This window comes from Narcine bancroftii, chromosome 8, assembly GCF_036971445.1.
Source record: "Narcine bancroftii isolate sNarBan1 chromosome 8, sNarBan1.hap1, whole genome shotgun sequence".
NCBI classification, from domain to species: domain Eukaryota; kingdom Metazoa; phylum Chordata; class Chondrichthyes; order Torpediniformes; family Narcinidae; genus Narcine; species Narcine bancroftii.
In genome coordinates, this window is record NC_091476.1 from 8,478,601 (window position 1) to 8,500,580 (window position 21,980).

At 40.1% G+C, this 21,980-nt stretch overlaps 1 protein-coding gene and 1 long non-coding RNA gene across 9 annotated transcripts in view; one reads left to right on the forward strand and one right to left on the reverse strand.

Annotated features, from left to right (window-relative positions):
• The window catches only part of LOC138740328 (transforming growth factor beta activator LRRC32-like), a 51,949-nt gene extending 31,960 nt beyond the window's left edge, over window positions 1–19,989 (reverse strand). For 2 of the 5 annotated variants that reach the window (XR_011342830.1, XR_011342827.1), the window contains exon 1: window positions 17,418–17,503. Coding sequence is in view for 1 of the 5 variants with exons in the window: in XM_069892830.1 (XP_069748931.1) it covers window positions 13,251–15,275; window positions 17,418–17,582 (2,190 nt within the window). In the remaining 4 variants the exon portion in view is untranslated. Of the gene's footprint in view, window positions 1–12,266; window positions 15,276–17,417; window positions 18,024–19,642 lie in introns of those variants that run through there. The other 3 variants (XM_069892830.1, XR_011342828.1, XR_011342829.1) reach the window with 3 other exon arrangements.
• Window positions 1–21,980, forward strand: part of LOC138740334 (uncharacterized) — a 257,122-nt gene that overhangs the window by 221,578 nt on the left and 13,564 nt on the right. The window lies entirely within an intron of this gene.

Here is a 21,980-nt window from a genome sequence, read left to right on the forward strand (position 1 = left end):
TCTCCTTTAAATTTTCCAAAGCTGCCTGACAAACTTTAGTCCACACAAATTTCACCCCTTTCTTTAAAAGATTGGTTAAAGGAAGAGCAACCTCAGCAAAATTTCTGCAAAATTTCCTATAATACCCTGCCATTCCTAAAAACCTTCTCATTCTTTCTTACCATTGGGAATAGGAAACTCAGAAATTGCATTCACCTTAGCTTGAATAGGTGCAACTTTGTCATGACCAACTATATAACATAAGAATGTTACAGTAGCATTTGCAAATTGATTTTTTGCTAAATTAACAGTTAAATTTGCTTTGGATAATCTTGCAAGCAATTTGTCCCATTCCCTTAGATATTCTTCCCATGTGTCACCTTTTATGACCAAGTCATCAATATAAGCATTTGTATGTGTTAACCCTTGGATTACAAAATTAATCATCCTTTGGAATGTTGCAGAGGCATTTTTCATGCCAAAAGGTAACACATTATACTCAAATAAACCAGATGGAGTTACAAAAGCCAAAATATTCTTTCCTCTCTCAGTTAAAGGCACGCACCAGTAACCCTTAATCAAATCCAACTTAGTAAGAAATTTAGCTTTACCAATTTTATCAATACAGTTATCTATTCTTGGAATAGGATAAGCATCTGTTTTAGTTACTGAATTAACCTTCTTGTAATCCATATAGAACCTAATAGTTTCATCTGGTTTCAGTACCAGAATATAAGGAGAACTCCAATCTGTGTTTGAAGGTCTAATAATATAATTTTTCAACATATATTCCATCTCCTGATCCACGATTTTACTTTTCTGAATGTTTATTCTATATGGGTATTGTTTTATGGGACTTGCTTTACCCACGTCCACATCATGATAAATCACTGATGTCCTTTTTGGCACATCAGGAAATAAATTTGCATATTTCAAAATTACTTCTTTCATCTGCATCTGTTCCTGTGACTTAAGATGGCCTAACTTTTCCTCCAAATTTTCTAAAATTGCTGAGTTAGACAGGTGCACAGGAACCGCGGTTTCTTTAAGGTTACCCTCACAAGATTCTGTTTCCATAATCTTATGATCCACTACTTCCTCAACCCTGTCAACAACTAACTGATACAGATTGTTCTCCACTATCGTTATCCTCTAAATAAGGTTTCATTAACAATTCATCTTGCATTTCATATCCACAAGCCATTTCTTTAATCTCCTGTTCACTTTACTCCTTTGTCCCTTAAATCAATAAGATCTGTATCTGTCCCACTGTTGCTGAAGTAACTCTTTCCTCACTCTCACAATTAACCTAATCTTTTAAACTATTTCTGAAACACTGGGCACGTCTCTATCAACTGGATCTTCATCAGCTCTCATCATTTTCTTCGACAAAGACCTTGTCATAGCACAATGAAAGTTGGACTGGGGACAACGGCGCGTCTTCACTTCCAGCTCTCCGTGGGTCCACATCAGTGGCAGAGCTGCTGGGAGAAGCATCATCATCCCAGCTCCTGAGTCACAATACTTTATCATAATGGGTAGAAGATGACCTCTTTCATCCCCTTTTGACTGGAGCGAGTGGGTACAAGGAATTTCAAAAAGGAACCTACCGCTGTGAACCACTGAAGCAACAATTGCACTGAATCACCTTCGGGCTGCACTTCCTTACTATCTCGAATTTGAACGTTGTTCTCTTCAAGATAATAATTTCTTGCATCATTCTTTTCAAGATACGGTCATAAAATGTTTGTCAGAGTACAAAATGGAGGAAATAGATAACCACAATTTCCTTCATATTGTCATTTAAAATTACCAACAGAAATTTTTTTGACTCATTGTAACATGTGGATCAGTGATAACGAACTGGGAGAAATGACCCCACCCACGCAATGCACTTCACCATGGCTGGTTGAAAAATAAGTGGCTTCACCATTTCCCCGTTTTTACTTCTGGTACTAAATTGCTCTGTGAAATCAGTTAAGTTTCAGGACAAGACTATTGTTTTGGATTCGGATGGTGGTGGAATGATGGTAGGGCAACTGAAAATGCTAAAGGCCCGAGCTCTTCAATCAAAAATCTTTCATTATAGGATGTATTCTTCAAGTATATACTGACCTGAGAAACCGAACCCTTCTCAGAATCAGAATTTATTGTCATGAACATGTCACGAAATTCATTGTTGTGCAACAGCGTTACAGTGCAAATATTGCAATAAAATTGCATTTAAAAATGAATAAATTAGTGCAAAAATAAGAGAAAGTTTCAGAAATCTGATGGCAGAGGGGAAGAGGATGTCCTTGTGCCGCTGGGTGTTTGCCCTCAGGCTCCTGTACCTCCTTCCTGATTGGTGCAGTGTTAGGATGGTGAGGGTTCTTGAGAATAGAGGCTGCTTTCTTAAGACACTGCCTCTCATGGATGTCCTTGATGGAGTGGAGACTGATGCCTGTGATGGTGCTGGATGAGTTCACAACCCTCTGTAGTTATTTCTTATCCTGTGCATTGGCACCTCCATACCAGACAGTAATGCAAACAGTCAGAATGCTCTCCATAGCACAGCTGTACCAAATCACCTCAAACTCCTCACGAAGTATAGCTGCTGGTGAGCCTTCTTCGTAATTGCATCGAAATGGAGGCCCCAGACAAGATCCTCAGAGATGTTGACACCCAGGAACATGAAGCTCTTAACTATTTCCTCTGCTGACCCCTCGATGAGGACTGGTTCGTATTCTCCTGATTTCCCCTTCCTGTAGTTTTTCTAAGGTTGTTGTTGTGGCACCACTCAAATAGCTGATCTATCTCTTTCCTGTGATTATGCCGATGACCATGGTGTCCTTAAGAAATTTGGAGAAAGCACTTAAATTGTGCCTCGCCACACAGTCAGGTGTATAGTGGGTTTACGTTGAATAATAGAATAATTACATCACTGACGAGGTGGTTCAAGAGACCAATTTCTGAGCTCTATCTCTGTGATTCAATTGAAGGAGGTCGTTCTCATAAAAAGCAACTGCAATTTAGTCAGTCTCAATTCCTGTCTCTTTTCTCAGAGGCCCACTATTTTTCTGCCTCAAGTTTCTGTTTTGAAAGCAATGCTTCCCCAATCTTTCCAGATGGTAAATTTCTGATCAAGACGACTTGGAGCTTAAAAAGGTTTTTTTCCTCATGTGGACTCTGGCTCTTCTGTTTAAATCCCTGCCCTTTGGCTCGAGACCCTAGCACCAATGGAAATTAGCTCTCTTTGGATGAAATGTATTTAAACTGGATCAGAACATGGAATAGATGTAGCTTTCACAAACTCAATACTTCTTATAGTAGTAATAAAGTACCTTCAAAGTAACTAGTGTGATAATATAGGGAATTTTAGCAGCCAATTTGAGCACAGCAAATTTCCAAACAACAATGGACCATGGAATAAATGTCAGCTAATACATCTGTAACCACTGTTCCACTCAGGTTACATTAAGGGTATAGGACTTTGAAGATCATTTGGAAGGAGTGGCATGTCTCATCTGAAAGGCAACTGCTGAACATCATTAGGAAAGGGCAACGTAGAGACCACATCTGGAATGGCTTGTGAAATATTGGTCTTCTTATTTAACTAAGGTTGTAAATGTGCTGGAAGCAGTTCAGAGAAGGACTACTGGATTGAGCAAGTTGTATTCTGCACGTTATGTCATGAAGGAAGGCATAAACAATTTCAAGTGCTATAGTTCAATAATGCCCTATTAATTGGAGATATCATCAAGGCAGGCTGAAGTCATTTACTCTGGAAGACTTCAGGCTTGGTTCCCAACTTGACCTTTCCATCCAGGACTTGAGTTAAACATAACCAGAGGTAAGCAAGAAATTTGCGGATGCTGGGGTCTGGTGTAGTGCTTAAAAGTGCTGGAGAACCCAACAGCTTGATGGAAAGCAAAAGGCAGTCAACATTTCAGGCCTGAGCCCCTCTTCACAAGCCATAAACTTAACCAGAGTTCCTTCTTTATGCTATAAAGCACATTTTCCAAGAGCTGATATAAGGTCAGTTGTGAAGCTGATAATATGCCACAATTGACTACACTCATAGAGAAGGGTAGCATGGAAAGGGTCCTTCAGCGTGCCCCCCCCCCCCCCCACAACCATCATCCACACAGTTTTACACTATTCTCTTACTGTTCCTATAAAACTGCCTCTCCTTATCCCCCACCCCAATCTATCTCCATCTATCTACATATTAAGGGAAATTTACAGTGGCCAATAACCCTATCTGCACACATATCTTTTATGGAAGTGCAAAGAAACAAGTTCACCCAAACGAAACCAAAACACAGATAGTCAATGGGAGAACATGCTCTACATGAAGAACGTCCACTGTACGAAGAAAACATACTTCAAGCAAGGGTGCTAGGTTTGTCAGTGCACCCGAAAAAGTGTTTTATACATGAAAGTGAATACCAGTCAGCAATATGATCATACAGGTGCCACGGTGACTGAATTATTAAACCTAGCCTGGACAACTTGACACCACATTCTACATGTAAGTACTGCTCTCTGGAGATGTTCTCCCATCAATGGATGAGCAAAGTGTAAGAATTAGAAAAAGGCAGAACTGAAGAAAGCCAATATGTGATATAATTTGTCTATGAAAAAGTCTATCATTGTTCCCTCGAGTAGACACCTCCTGGTGTTTACAGAACAGATACAAATTTATATTTGCTTTGTTTGATTCTATTTTATTGATCATAAAACTTGCAAGATCATAAAGAAATAATTGTGAGCAGTGAAAGCAGGTGTGTAAATAGTGATAAGCTAATTAATTTATTATTATTAAATTAACTTATACAGTATCCTTCGCAATATTTTGGACAAATACATTTTTTGTTTTATTTGCCCCTGTGCTCCACAGTTTTATATTTGTGATCAAACAATTCACATGTGATTAAAGTGCACATTCCAGATTTTATTCAGGGTTATTTGTATACTTTTTGTTTTGACCATGTAGAAATTACTGCACATTTTGTACATAGTTTCCCCTACGTCAGGGCAACATAATGTTTGGAACATTTGGCTTCACAGGAGTTTGTGAGTACTCAGGAATGTTTAATTGCTTCATTGGTAAAGATATGAGAGAGCTATGCTTGTTTCTAAGCTTTTGATCACCTTTGGAGTCTGTAGTTGCCATTTTTCAACACGACGCCCAGAGTTGTGACAATGAAAGTCAAATAAGCCATTATGAGGCTGAAAAAAACAAGAATAAAACAGAAAGAGACATCACCCAACCTTAGGATGACCAAAATCAACTGTTTGGAACATCATTAAGAAGAAAGAGCGTGCTGGAGAGCTCAGTAATTGCAAAAGGACAGGTAGGCCAAGGAAGACTCCTCTACTGATGACAGAAGAATTCTCATCATAATGAAGAAAAAAATCCCCAAACACCTGTCCGACAGATCAAAAACCCTCTTCAGGAGGCAGGTGTGGATGCGTCAATGACCACAGAAGACTTCATGAACAGAAATACAGAGGCGACACTACAAGATGCGAACTACTCGTTAGTCACAGAAACAGGATGCCCAGATTACAGTTGCCAAGAAGTATTTAAAAGAGCCTGCAGAATTCTGGAAAAAAGGTATTGTAGACAAATGAGACCAAGATTAACCAGTATCAGAGTGATTCCAAGAGCAAAGGGTGGAGGCATGAATGAACTGCCCCAGATCCAAAGCATACCACCTCATCTGTGAAACATAGTGGGGGTGTTATGGACACTTGTCTTCATAGTTGATGTTTCTGCTGATGCCAGTAGCAAAATTAAATCTAAGGTGTATAGAAACATCTTATCTGCTCAAGTTCAAGCAAATGCCTCCAAACTTCTTCCTACAGTAAGACAATGAACCCAAATGTACTGCTAAAGCAATAACGGTGGGTGGAAGGACTACAACTCGGTTGTAGGCCGTCTACCCACTACAAACGTGAAGAAATTTTTTAATTCTTCATCGACAAGGTTGAGAACATTAGTAAAAATATCCCTCCCCCCACCACTCATAACCTAACTGGACCGCAGCTCTGTCCACATAACTTTGATGATTTCAGTCCCATCACACTACCCACCCTCAGAAAGAGCATAGTTTCCATGAAGCCTACAACCTGCCCCCTTGACACTCTCCCTACCACCCTCCTGAAGGATGTCTTCGACATTGCGAGTCCAAGCATCCTCTCCATCATCAACAGCTCCCCAGCCACTGGCTCTGTCCCAACCTGCTCCAAACATGCAGTGGTTCAGCCCCTCCTGAAAAAACCTAACTTGATCCCACTATCCCCAAAAATTACAGACCTGTTTCAAAACTTCCTTTTCTATCCAAAATCCTTGAAAAAGAAATACTTAACCAACTATCTCCCAACCTTCACCAAACTAAAATAACAGAAAAGTTTCAGTCGGGATACAAAGCCCAGAACAGCACGGAGTTTGTCTTATTGAGAGTATGCAATGACCTACTCCTCACCATGGGCTCGGGCAGTGCCAATGTTCTAATGCTCCTAGACCTCAGCGCAGTGTTCGACACCATCAATCATGCTGTTCTGATAGTCCATCTCCAGCAGGAGGTTGGCATCAATGGTGTGGCCGTGAGCTGGTTCAAATCTTACCTCACTGACAGGGCTCTCATGGTCAACATGGGCAACTACACATCTGCCTCAGCCACACTCTCCTGTGGGGTTCCGCAAGGTTCCATCCTTGGCCCCATTCATTTCTTGCTGTACATGCTCCCCCTCAGCCATATCATGTAGAAACATGACATCTCCTTCCACTGTAATGCCAATAACACCCAGCTCTACCTCCCCCTGAAACCAGATGACCAGTTGAAAATCACCAACCTCACCAACTGGCCAGAAGACGTAAAATGGTGGATGGCCCACAACTTCCTCCAATTTAATGAAACAAAATCTGAGATCATCCTATTTTTCCCCCCTAATTTCACCAAATAGGTACGTGACTCCCTAGGTAATCTATCCACTCTTATTAAACCCCACATTAAGTCCCTTGGGGTGTTATTTGACCCTGCCTTAAAATTTGAAAAACAGATCAACGTCGTAGTAAGGTCTGCTTTGTCCAGCTCCCCACCATTGTTAAAATAAAACTTTACCTCTCACTCAAGGGACTGTTTATGCCCTTCTCCCAAGCAGCTCAGGACAGCTACCGTAGGACGCCTGGCTGTTCCATGCACCAGGCACACACAAAGGAGAGGCCGGGCCTTTGTAATTGCAGCCCCCAAACTGTGGAAGAGCATTCCCCGACTGTTAAACTAGCCCCCTCCCTCAACTGCTTTAAATCCAGGTTAAAATCGTACCTTGTGTTGTTAGCATTTAACATCTAAAACCCTTTGTACATTCCTAACCTCAGACAGCATAGAACTATTCACTGCAATTGTGGTTTATTTAACACATCTTAATCTGTGGTTCGGTTACTAGTTGTTCTAGTTTCAATCGCTTGCCTTGGTTTGTACAACACATTGGATAATGCAAGTTGAAAAGAAATGTGCTCTATAAATAAAGAATTTGAAATTGAAAGGAGTTTTTCAAAGATAAAAACTTGAAAATTTTTTGACTGGTCAAGTCAACCACCTGATCTAAATCCAATTGAGCATGCCTTCCATACGCTGAAAGGGGACAAGCCACCAAAACAAGCAGGAGCTGAAGATGGCTGCAGCAGAGGCCTGGCAGAGAACCACCAGAGAGGATATTCTGCACCTGGTGATGGCTATGAATCACAGACTTCAAAGAGTCATTGCATGCAAGGCAGTGTCGGTGTCAAAATGAGTCTAAATGAGGGGGGGGGGTGGTGGTGGAGTGCATTAGGGTAACCATGGGGTGGGAAAGGGTTGCAATAAGTTGTACAAAAAAATTACTTAGTGGGGGGGATGTGATGGTGGTGCCTAGCTGCCATGAACGTCCTCCATGTGCCGCCATCATACTTCTCCCTCCCTCTAACATAACAGACAAATGCTCTGTTTTTATCACATTATGACAGATTATAGATATCTTTTTGGAAGATAAATTGGGGAAGGTTTTTTTTTAAGTGTAGGTCACATACAAACACTTTAAAACAGATCTTATTTAAAATACTGGAGCACCAAGAGACTTTGCAAAAAATTTGGAAGGGGCCCAAGAGACTTCACTAATGGATTGTTGTTGACAAAAAGGCAAAAGATGAAAAAACTCGTAGGAGCCGCAGGCTGTCTGGAGTGGAACTTGCTGTTCTAAGAAGGTCATGTGGTTTTGCAAGCAGAGAGAGTAAAACAGGCTTTTCTCTCTGAGAGAGAGAGAGGGAGTTCTGATCTGTAGTTTTACAATCAGCAGCGGCAGCTGGGACTGGAACAGGACAAGCTGGCAAGCTTGTGGAAAATACCCTTTGGAAGATGGGTTGTGAGAGCTTAATTCAGCCTGGTCAAAGCCCTTGTGGTTCATGCAAGAGGAAAGGACTGCCTGTCTAATGTTTCACTTGAAATAAGAGAAACAAAAAGGAACTCTGTGGTGACCTGAAAGAAAGAGGTTATTATCTGGAGAACCCTGAGGGGGGATGTTTTTTCGGCAAGACACTGTCATGGCTGGTTAAAAGGAATCAGTTGTGGGTGTCCAGCGAACAACAAATCTCTCTCTGAAAACTGAAAAGAACCTTACTGAGCAGAAACCATTTACCTTTCAAGCACCAAAGCCTGGTGAACTTCATAAATGTTAAATTCTGTGCACAGTATAAGAATTGTCTGCAACCAGTAAACTTGAAGGAATGAGAAGTGAGATTTGACTGTGAATCAAAGAATTTTTCTGAACTTACACACACAATACATACACGTGTGCTTTTAGGTTAGTTAAGTTAATAGTGATAGGATAAAGTTTGATCCTGTTTTCATGTTTAAAGATAATTAAAAGCAACTTTTGTTTAAGTAACCATTCGTCTTGGTGAATATCTATTGCTGGGGACCTCGTAACAGTGTGGAGACTAGTGACATTAGTGACACTGGCGATGCCCTTGCTGCATGTGGAGGGGCACAATAACTCATTTTGGGGGGAAATTCCCGCAGAGGCTTCCCCTTGGTGCAGGCCAAGATGGAAGCTATTTGCAACAAAGTACTAAACATAACTACTTTAATATATAGATATATATAATTGCTATGTCCCAAATATTATAGTGCCCTGAAACACAGGGACTATTGATAAAAAGTGCTGTAATTTCTACATGGTCAAACCATAATGTACACAAATATGGTTGGCTTAGCAATTAGTGCAATGTTTTTATAGCGCCAGTGATCAGGCCCAGGGTTCGAATCCCGGGCTGCAAGGAGTTTGTACCTTCTCCCTGTGTCTGCGTTAGTTTTCCCCAGGGGTTCTGGTTTCCTTCCATTGTTTGAAACATACTGGGGGGTGTAGATTAATTGGGTGTAAATTGTGCAGCACAAAATTGTTGCCTGAAATGGCCTGTCACCGTGCTGTTTGTCTAAATTTAAATTTTTTTAACCCTTTTTATAAAATATGGAATGTGCAATTTAATCACATGTGAATTGTTTGATTACAAATTTAAAACTTGGACCACAGGGGCAAATAAAGGAAAAAAAATGTGTCTTTGTCCCAAACATGATGGAGGAGACTGTATGTTTGTACAAAGAACAATCAAAAGTCAAATATGCTCATTAATATCTGTTTGGCTCCAATTCTGTTATATAGTTAAATATAATTATATTTTCTAGTATATATGTATGATATTAAATGCCTAATATAATTTTTTGTATATTTATATACACACATTCCAATGTAGACATCTCAATGCTTGACACATATGATTCTTTAACTTGTTTCAAGCCAATTGATAGAGAAACAGAAGCTGAAATACAACATTTACCAGCTACATTAAGATATTTTATTTGGATTTATTACAAATATACATTATTTTCCCATTAAATAAGTTAAGAGAACAAATAATTTAAATACAGTATACAAAATATTAAATAAAAGCAATCTTTATCAATGGCCTTCCAAAATAGCTTTGAAGGGCAACATTTTTAAATTGGCTCTTAAAATAACTTGTTGCGAAGATCCTTAAAATTGATGAAACTGCCTTAAATTTCAGGCTAATATTTTTAATTTCCTTCTTCACTAACGGTGGTGCTGGAATAGGTTTTTGTTTGACTGTTGATTGGGACTTTGGTATCTTACTAATATAACCAATATCTACCATATTTAGAAGCTTAGCTAAATCATAGCTCAGAGGTTAAGAGTGACTGAATATCATATTTCTGTATATTTCAATAGGTGAACATATAGTATAACTCAGAACATAAAGCTACAAATCCTGGAAATATGAAACAAGAGGTATTTCCAGTTTTAAAATCAAATAATATCCGAGGGATAAATTATATATTGAACTTCATCACTAAACAATGTTTTTAAAGAGTTTACAGATATTGAAAACATTAAAATTCTGTGGTTCTTCTATTTAAATGGATAATTTCTGCATATTATGTTAAGAAAATATAGCTTAAGTATAAAAATGTTTTTGCCGTAATCTATGTGTTTTAATTCTGTGAAAATATAGATTCCTAGAAAATTTATATTTTTGTGCATTTTTTTTCTCTTGAAGAGAAATCCAGTGTAGATAAACAGTACTTCAGTTTAGTGACGCTGTGGATAGTGTTTCCCTTTCAGATAAAATACATAGTTGAGTTTTTGAGGTTTCCATTGTGGCAAAGGAAACTCAAGAGGAAATCCAGAGAAATCAACAGTGAATTTAACAGTGAAATATCTTGAGCCAAACTTAACATTAATTCAGACTCTAACAATAATTACAGTACTTAAATATTTCAACTCCATCCAGACCTGCACCAAGTCTTTCCATGTACCTTTTCTTCAAAAGGATGTGTTTATTGTTGTTGTATGAAAGTACATACTAAGTATTTCTCTCAGACAGCAATATCTCAACTATGTTAGTCTTATGAAGCTGGGTCACAGAGAAGTAGAGTAAGGAAGCATTCAGTAACACAATGGCAATCTGCAGTACCAATCTCACAATATGTGGATTAAAAATCAATACCACAGTACCAATTTTTGTTGGGTAAGTGTACCAAGAAGACAAAGGCGGTAAAAATCATGATGTAATTGAATTTGCGGAACAGTTCAAAGGTTGAATGACCCATTTCATCTCCTTCTTTCCTATGGGAGGAGGTTGAAAAGTCTATTTTATCTCTTACATTCTTATGTGAATCCAGAGAGTGAGCCTGGCAAGGTGTTTACATTGAGGTGATGGAGGCAGGTACTCTCAGAACATTAAAGAAGCATCTGGACAAGCACTTGAATCACCAAGGTGGGGCAGGCTGTTGGTCAAATGCTTTTAAATGGGATTATTGCATGTTGGCATGGATGTGGTGTGCTGAAGGCCTAGTTCTGTGTTGTATGACTCCATGGCTCCCAGATCTATGTCTGGAGTGAAAGCCTACTACAATTTGTGGAACAGCCAGTTCATGGTGGACCAATGATCATTTTGTCTATGGCCCTTTGCTGACAGACTAGATTGTGCACAAGGCTCAAGGAGTTGTTGGTAATGATCAGGTCTTGTCAACTCAAATATCTTTCCATTGCAAGATGCAAAATTAAAGCAAACAAGACTGTGACTTGTTTAAGCAGAAGCAGATGACCTGTGGGTGAGAGCAGTGCACTAGGATCAGTAGTTAGAGGAGTCAGGGAAAGATCTGCAGGTCGATGATCAATCCTGATCAGGAGATAGAAGGGTGAAAATGAGGGTTTTGAAGTTAAGGATGTCTGCTAGGGATGGTGGTTATCAGGAGGGTTAGGCCACAGCCAGCTTGGCTGCCTGTTCATCAGTTTAGGGAGTGGGGTGACATTGGATAGGATAGAGGCATGGGGATTGTGATTGGCCATGGGATAATAGGGTACTTGAGAGAGAAGGTTGACACATTACTGACTTGCCCTTGGCTGATTGCCAGTGTAAGCTGCTCACACAGGTCTCTTTAAAGTAGTCATAATGTGGACTGTAAAGGTTAAAACCTTGTATTTATGATTTGTGGTTGTTTTATGACTTTTCTTTGAAGAAAAATGGTTGTTTTGTAGAGCTTCCATAGTTACTATGACGTCATATGTCATAATATCTGAGCGGACGAGGAGCTTGTTCTCATTCTTGGAATAACCATGGAAGGAGAGTAAGCTGACTCGAGAAACTTTTCTTTGAATTCATTATTAATCATTTATTATCATTTTAATTTGTTTATATTTGTTTGAAATTGAGTATCATTATCATTTAAAATATACTTTGTTTTACTCATTCTTATGAAGGGCAAAGCTATGAAAATGTTCATTTGCTTTTATCAATGCAAAATTAAAACTATTTACAGCTGCAATTATGAAGTTTGATTTATTTGTATGAATAAGATGCAATTTGGAATATTGAGGGTGATGTTTCTTGGAAGATGACGTCTTGAGATTGGGAAAATATCAGAAGCTGGGAAATGCCATCTATCTTTGGCTTGGCTTCGCGGACGAAGATTTATGGAGGGGGTAAAATCTATACAGACTTCGCAAATACTCATCCTGTCTGAATGGACCACAGATGGTCATGGATGCATGTGTGGGAAAAAAAACAGTTTTGGGTGCCATTGTTAACATCAAATATTCTCCCATAGTTGGTGTGAAAGATGAATGGATGTCCAGAAGTAAAATTTGCAGGCTTGTAGCTACTCCCAGTAAATGTTTTTCAGCGAAGCTGAATTATTGTATTAAATTGTATTGAATTAAATTGAATTATTTCTTGTCCCATGAAAAGCTGCTACCATTTTGGATCCACAAAAAATGTTCATAGAAAACAAGATTAATCATGGGATTCCCATGCAGCACCCTTGGTGAGGTCCCGACGGGAGGCATCAAGGCCCAATACTGATTCACATCATCCCTTCCACTGCTGACTGTGCCGCATTCACGGTCATCTCCCGATGCCAATCCAGATGGCGCAGCTGTGGAGATGGAGCTGATTCCACACCATTCTCCCACCGCCTGCTGCTGCCATGTGTTATTTGGCACATGAAAATGTTATCCAGTTTCAAGGCAGTAAAGCCTTTATGTTGTCAAAGCATTGTGGCTCTTGACACTGAATGCACTTCTGTTCCAAGATCCAGAACTAATCTTCACTCGACATTGTATCTGACTGCTGGTTTACTTCCAAATCAAAGTCCAAATCTTCGTAACAGATGATGCTAGATTTTCTGTATTATCCTTAGCATAGTTCAACAGTCCATTACACCATTTCAGGTTTCTATTTTAATGACGCTTAGAGTTAGCCCTTCTATCTGGTGCTCACTGTTGAGTTTAACTGAAGCTGTATCTGCTTCAGAACACCCCTCCCCAGTAGGAAGACACAGTCTACAGCACTCTCCAGCTATTAACGTTATCACAGATACAACGAGCAGTAGACAGGCCAGTGCAGATATTATAAGTAGAAGCAAATTAGGTTTCTCGATCTTTTCATTTGGACATTCTCTGATATGATCGTGCAATAATGCAACTGCTGAAGAATTATTGCTACTTGGGTAAAAACAGTAAGTTTTAGCTATATCAGGTATCTCAACCTTAGTACCGTTTAGTAACTCCAGCCAGGTCAATGCACAGCAATCAAAATAATTTCCACTCAAGTACAGAGTTTCAAGACTTTGAGACATATTTCTAATGACTTTATCTTGAAGCAACTTAAAATTGTTGCCTCGAATATCAAGGCTTTTCAGTGGAGCACATATGATAGCATGAGGTAAAATGTTTAACTGATTATATGATAGATCCAGCTTTCTGAGGTGCTTTAAACATGCCAATGTTAACTTGGAGGTTTGGATCAAGTTCCATCTTAAAGAAAGAAATTTCAAAGAATGTTCTAAGCCTTTTAAAGCCTGATCAGGCACTTCAAGGTATTTATTTCTTGAAAGATCCAAATATGCCAAAGGAGTCTTGTAGAATGTGTTTGGTGCCAGGAGTGTAATGTTATTTCCATCCAGCTTGAGGTACTTAAGGGTAGGGATTCCAGAAAAAGACACACAGCTGTTTTTGATCTTGTGAATCCCTGTGGTTTTATTTTCCATATTACACATTCTTACATTGTTGTTGGCAAGATTTATTTTTTCTATTCTTGGAAAGACTTTGAAAATTTGGGAGGGCAATAATTGAATGGAATTGTTTTGAAGGTACAAGTACTTTAAGGACTGAAAAAAATTTAGATCTTCTACCCCAAGAGATAGATTGCTCAGTTCATTGTCACTCAGATCCAGAGATAACAGCAAATTTAACTCATCTCCTTTTTCAATACTAAAATTCTGAAAACAGTTTCCACTGAGGTTCAAGTGTTGAAGCGAACTGAATTTATTCAGAAAGTCATGTGATATATCTGTCAATGCATTGTGGCTTAAATCCAAATATATTACTTCAGATAAAGTTGAGTGGGCATTGTTGTTGTATGTCTTACTTATCTCCTTAATTTCTTCATATCTGTTTCTTATGACCAAGTCAATCGAGTTGTTCAATGGTTCAAGTGCTACATTTATCAATAAATTGCCAGACAAATTCAGGCGTTCAATCCAATTACGCTTTGGAAGAAGGGGAAAATGAAGCAACCTGTTGTGACTCAGGTCAAGCACCTGAAGCTGATATTCTTCTTCGTTCTCATTTGTCATGAAGAACTCAATACCATTTCTGCTCATGTTCAACACTTTAAGTCTGGAAAGTTGAAAATCAGAAATGCAAGACAGGGAATTCATGGCTAAGTTCAATTCAACCAAGTCTGCTAAACATTCAAAGGCCCCTACTGATATTTCTGTAATATAATTTCCTTCAAGAGAGATATATTTTAAGGACTGCATCCCACAAAACATATCGGGTGATAGCTTCATCAGTAGGTTGCCAGATAAATGTAATTCTTGCAGTGAAGATAGGTTCTTCAGATGTCGAGCAACAGTGTCACTGTCCCAGTAATTTTCTGATAGATGCAACACCTTTAGTTTCTTCAACAGGCTGAACACTCCAATCCCCAGTGAGAAGTTTCTGTTCAGGAGGTTATTTGACAAAATGAGCACTCTCAGTTTATTCAAATGTCCCAGAGCACTTGGTGCTATGGTTTTCAGCCGGTTACAGCAGATATCCAGATGTTCCAATGAACTGAAGTTGAGCAGTGATTCTTCTGTCAGCATTTTGATTGAATTGTGGGATAAATCTAGCTTTTTAATTGCCAACACTGAAAGGTCGGGTACTTTGGTCAGATTTCGATATTGACAGGACACATCCTGGGCTTTCTGCCAAATAAAATTTAAACCAATAAATATTTAACTTCTCTCATGATTTACTTGCAGTTTAAGACAACCGAATTTATTTAACACGATAACAAACAAAACAGCCGATAATCCTTGGAAGATGACTTGATAATTTTTAAAGGGAATGAATAGGTCCTATTACAAGCATCTTTTCCCGAAGCTTTGATTTCACTCAGCAGGAGTGTAAGCTCTTGATTTTTTAACATTTCTAATTTATGAAGTTAAACATTATTGTTTTGCAGGAAACAACTTCAAAATACTTCATAATCAGACCACAAGTTTGTCTTACTGCTTAAGGGGTTAACTAAAACAAAAAGGAAAACAGTCCAAAATTAATGACACAGATCATGAATACAAAATTCCTTTTTCTACTATTGTAGCAATGCCCTGAACACTTTGTTTTTGGAGTGAATTTTTGGTTTTGGAAGTAAGTTCTCTGAGTCATATCCCTTTAGACTCCATTCCACACAATTTCAAGGAGAGGAGACCAGAACTCTTAATCCTTAGGGCCGTAATCCTGATAGATTCTAGATTCTTGTGTCTATTGGGAATAAGGATCCCAGTATATACTATGGATTGTGAAAGGGCATTAAATTCTCTCCAATGTGATACTGAAAGTCAGTTTTAACAAGAACATTAACAGTCTGGGAATAAGATGAATGAGTAGAATTAAGCCATTCAGCACATTGAGTCTTTGCCATTTGAATCAATATTTCCTTTCTACCCCAATCTCCTGTAACTTTTGATACCGTTACTAATCAAGAAACTATCAACCTCTACTTTAAATATATTCAATGACTTGGCCTCCTCAGCTGTCAGTGGCAATGAATTTCACAGATTCGCCACCCTCTGGCTGAAGAAATTTTCTTCATCTCTTTTCTAAAGGGATATCTTTTTATTCCGACACTAGGTCCTCTGGTCCTAGACTCTTTGACTACTGAAAACATCTTTTCCACATCTATTCTAAACTGTCCTTCCAATATTCAGTAGGCTTCAATGAGATTTCCCATTATTCCTTCTAAACTCCAGTCAATACAGGGCCAGAGCTATCAAACACTCCTCATATATTAACTCATCCCAAGAGTGCAGCCAACATCATGAAGGACCCCAGTACTTTGGTCACAACCTCATCTCACTTCTATCTTTGGACAGAAGGTGCAAAAGCCTGAAGACCAACACCTTTAGGTTCAAAAACAGTTTTCTACCAACAGCTTCCAAGCTCTGGAACCCCACCCATCCCCATCCATTACATTAATCATGGATGCTCTAACAGCACAAAAGTACTGTCTGCATTATTTACTCGGATCATCATGAATATTTATTATCTATTTTATGTCTTTTGTAGTTCAATTAAGTTTACTATTACAGATTTATTTTTACAAATACCCATTTGGCTGCAGTAAGAATTTCACTGCACATCTACATTGTACAATGTATATGACAAACTTATTATCATCTCAAAATCATTCTTGTAAACTTCCTTGACTGTCTCCAACATCAGCACATCCTTCCTTAAATATGGGGCTCAAGTTTGAACAGGTCACTTCATTAAAGTAGGGTGCATGTTTTCAAGCCAAGGGAATTCCAATTCATTAAAGGTTTGACAGACTGGGAACAGGAAACAATTATGGCAGATATAAGTATTTTATATTCTACAACTAACCCAAGAAGCAGCACAATAAATGGTGGTCCATTACGCTTACCCAAACTGGCTGCCTATCTACAACTTATATTGGCCAAGCCACTTGTAGGGCCTAACTCTTTTTAGCATCATATATCAACACAGAGAAGTGACTAAGGCAGGTAAGAGCTTACACCTGGAGGAACCAACATTTCTGCTTGACCCCAGAAACCACTTAAAGTTCCACAACATTAATTAATCTTCTTCGGCACCAATAATTAATAAGCTTCTAATTTTTATGCCCTAATTTTAATACTTGTCTGGTGAATAATTTCATAGGTAAAGGAAATACAAAATAAAATTGCCCAATTTAGGTGATGGAAACATTGTTCCAATTGACCATCTGAAGTTTATTTTCTCCTATTGTAGAACAAGACCTGTTAAAATGTGAAAGCAAACTAAAATTGATTTAGAGAGAGAGAGAGAGTAAATTCAAGCCCTACCGTCCGACAGACATTGAGTACATGGTTGGTATCATTGATGCCAGTTGTTGGAAGGCAGGACGCTGCCATAAACCACAGGAACAGCCAAAGGTTCATGTCTCCGCCCCGCACAACAATAGAATGACATGTCTGCACAGTGAGCTCAACATAGCCCGAGATCCTCATGAATCGTAATCGGGGAAACTTGACTGTTGGAAGTTATTGACGTATGTGAGCGAAAGTGGCCCGGAATAGACTTGCTAACCGCTACCTTCACATCTTACAGACAAGTAGGTTTCCCTTATTTGGATGTTTATTGGCTTACCCGCTCAAGGCACAAAGCAGACCCAGGAGAAGACTTTGGATCCAGAAGTATCTAATCAATTAAATTTCAAAAAGAAAATTTTGGGGTGATCATTGAAAGGTCTAGAGTATTCGAATTTCTAATCCCTACTTTCCCGGGTAGTTTATTTGGGTATATAATTTTGGGTGTGAGTCTGCAAGGTTGCGTTGGTGCGTCTGCAGGTACCTTAGAGTGTGTGCGTTCACCAGGGGTCGTCTCCACTTGGCTGGTCCCTCACTGTTCTGCACGTTTGGGAGTTTTGTCAATAGTTGTGTGTTTTCTTCGTGCTGCTTGTGTGTAAAAACCAGAGACTCAATACCCGTTGTCGATCACGATGGACCGCGGCCAAGAGAAGATGTGTATGTACATGCTTGGAAACCATTTAGAGTCCGGTGAACATTCCCACAACCTAACAATTTCTTTGGGGAATGGTGCTATTTAAAAAAAAAACCACGGAGTTTATCTGTACTGCTGTTGGAGAGGGAATTCCAGGATTTAGACCCAATGCATTATATTTCGATCTGACGATAGTGAGTGATTTCGAGGGAAACCCAGAGATGGGTGTGTTCCCATTTCACCTTTACCTCTCTTGGTGTAATCCTCACGGGTTTAGAATGAGGTGTTTAAAGAAGACATGGCAATTTACTGCTGTATATTTTGGTTATGGTACACAATGTATTTCTGTCTCTACTTTCTGTCTTCTGCGTTATGTGTGGGGTTTTTATAAGCCCGTGTGTTCTCAATATGTCTTTTGTGATTGGGAGTATATTTGTATCTGTGCCGGGATGCATGTCTTGTGTGTATATTTCCATGTGTGTGTTTATATACACCTGTGTTCTCTGTGGGTTTAATTGTTACGTGAGTTGCATTAAAGTTTATTTTCCAAGATCATTTAATTAGGTTCCTTCTGGGTTTTCACATTAACTTTTCACAAAATTCCAGTCGATTTCAATTCATTTTTGTTTGGTCGATTGAACATTGCAGCCTATCTTGACCTACTGATATTTCCTTAAAACAAAATTTAAATCATAGTGAATCCTCAAAAATATGAGGAAGTTCATATTATTCAACGAGACCACATTCTTGGTGACAGGAGTTCGCATAATACACAGCGCCCACTCACAGAGAACGAGCGGGTTCCACATTTATTGACTTCCTCTCCTTGGTTTTTTTCCAAACCCAATCTACTGTTCTTCAGCTCGAGTGTAGATCTGCGGGTCCCTGTTCAGCCCACGTGGTTTAGGGCCAGGGAGACCGTCGGGGTCCAGGTCCAAAGGACAGACTCTTTCTCTCTCCCCCCCCCCCCCCCACACAACCCCCCACCTCTGCTACAGCAGCCCGCTCTATCTGTCCCTGCTGTGAGTCACTTCCCTGTTCTCTGTGGTCGTTGCTCTCCGTTTCTTCGTGGCCAGCGTGACGGTGACCAAGCAGTTGCAAGCTCTTGTCATGAAGGGAGTTGCGACCCCTTACATCTTCCGCGTGGTCCCATTCTCGGTCACGATGACGCGAACAAGTCGCTCTATTGCATTTCTATTTGTGGGCATTATCATGAACTTGGCAAGGGATTTGTGTGGGTGTTTGTGCCTTGTTAGTGCACCAAGAAAGTTGAAAGCCCCCTCTGAGCGACAAATTTGGGAAGTAGGAGCCATCTGTTGGGCTTGAGTCGAAGTGCAGGCTTGAAGAAGAATCGTGGAATGGAACATCAAACGAGCACTTACCTGTGGGAGTGGGCGAGTCAACGTGAGATCCCACCCGGGGGGGAGAAGCCACCGAACTTAAATGAGCTAAACGAGACGAACCAACCAGAGCACGAACCTGTCACTGAACATTATTTATTACGAACCAAACATCTTTATCTGTGAACAAGAAAAAAAGGGAGGGAGAGGTGGATACGTTGACTTACCCACTCCCATTCTCCGAATAATCATCTGCAAACTTCGCACAGGTAAGCGCTCGCTTAATTTTCCATTCTTCTTCGCAATGTACGTTGAGAGAGAGAGAAAGTTTGGAGCGGAGCGGCTCACCCCCTTCGGGAGGTCCGACAGACCATAATCAGTTCAATGGATCGCCTTCCCGCAGTCTTGTTCAATCCGCCGCATGTAGGATGGAAGCCGTGAAACTCAGCCCCTTTGAGTTTCAAGGTTTATGGTAGAACCTATTAAAGGTTCTCTCATTGCCTGGCGAAGGAAATCCCATAGAGGGATCTCGGCCCTTTAAGTCCCAAACTGAGAAATACCCACTCCAGCCACTCTCATGACCTCCCGCAGGATCTGGCCAACGTCTGGGGGGTAGACCACTGATGCGGTTTCTTATAACATATAAAGAGGTATTTCTCATTTAGTCTAATATGTTTTGTACATATAACGTATCTTAAACTTTCATCTTCTCCATATGCATAACAATGAAAATTCTTTCCCAATTCTCCCTTGCCCGTTATGTTTTAACATGTCTTTAACTTGAATGCTTACACAGTTCCCCTCCCAATGGATATAGTCCTAATGAAGGTGAAACAAAGTTTGTACCCTTTGGGCCAATGTCACAGCTACCAGCATTATCAGCTTATGGGACAGACTACGTCAGTCCAAACTGGAAGTTGGTGACAATAGCCTTAAATAGTCCAAAACAATCTTTATGTCCAAAATTCCCTTATATCGGGGTACCAGAGGACGCAAGAGGAACCCTCCTTTCATAAATCTTTTGATCGGGGATGGTTCATCAAGAATCTGGAATGTCAAGAAAGCAGCCAGTGCCCTCTTTGCTCTATTCACCGCGCTGAGGCTGCCCCCCTGCACATAGAACAGAGGAGACTCAGTACGCCTCCGATAGAGGCTGACTGTTCATTTAGTCCCATTCGGGCACAGTAGTTTTTTCCATTTCCCTCACATAGGAGGCATACTGTTTCTGAGTAGATTTTCTCCAAGATGCCCGCAGGATGTCCAGAGCTCTAGGCTGCAGAGTGTTTATGTCGATCCTCCCTCTCCAATCCTGCCAGCTAACAGACTTAAGTGAGACAATGGATGAGACATCTTTGACATTGGTTGGATTAGCAGACCTTTGTTTTTTGTGAATACCAAAGGACTCCTCACCATGAACCTAAGGAATATGGTGAGCCAACACTGGGAAGGCCAGTTAGGTACTACCAGCAATCCCGAGGCACCACCTTCCTGTATCGCATTCCGGCACTTTGCCACCAAGGCGAATGGGGGGAATACATAAAAGTTATATTTTGACCAGGCTAGGGTAAAGGTATCAATGGCCTCCATTTGGGGATCTGGCAGCTAGGACACAAACCTCGGAACCTGGGCATTAAGCCTGGATGCAAACAAATCTATCACCAGCTTGCCAAAGATGTCTGCTAGTAGTTTAAAATATTTCTTACATAGAATCCAGTCAGTGCTATCAGTAAATTTTCTGGACATCAGGTCCACCTGTACGTTGATCCAACCCGGCAGGTAGGCGGCTGTAACCCAAATGTTTCTTTGAATGCACCGGTGCCAAGTCTCAATGGCTAACTTGTTACAGGAAGGAGATTTAAGACCTCCCATTATTATTCAGGTAGGCCACAGCTGAAGTGTTATCCAATCTCTGCAGTACATGAATGTCAGCTTCCCTCACACAGAAAATCATTAGTGCTTTTCCAAATAATTAATGCCTGATTTAGAGGCCTTCCTGAGCTCTCTGTCCATCTATCTGTCTCCCCAGTAGTGATCTTTAGATTCGTGGCTCCCCAACCTTCACCACTGGCGTCTGACCTGATCTCCAGGTTCACCTTTCTGAGTTCATTCCTCACTTAAGCCTGCAAGATATCCACCATGCCAGGTTGGATCTAGCCTCACTTGTTAGCCTCATGGGCCTTTCAAATTGTCCCCTGGCTGCCTTAAGAGCAGATATTTAGTCCCTTTCCAGGAACCTATAATATAGCGGGCCATGTTGTACTGCGAGGAATGTCACCACCAATCTCCCAATCAACCTGGCCACCTTTCTTATGGAGGGACTAGGTTCTGTCACCAGCCCTCTGCAGTCTGTCCTAATCTCTGCCACTTTATCCTCTGGTAGGGTAACTTCCATGTCTTATGTATCAATAATGAAGTTGAGGAATTTTAACCTCTTAGTAGGCATCAGCACTGATTTCTTGGGACGTATAAGAAACCCCACATGGCTTAATAATCTCGAGGTAGCTGCTTCTGCCCTTTTTGTTTCTTTGAACAATCTTCCCATGATAAGAGTATCATCTAGGTAAC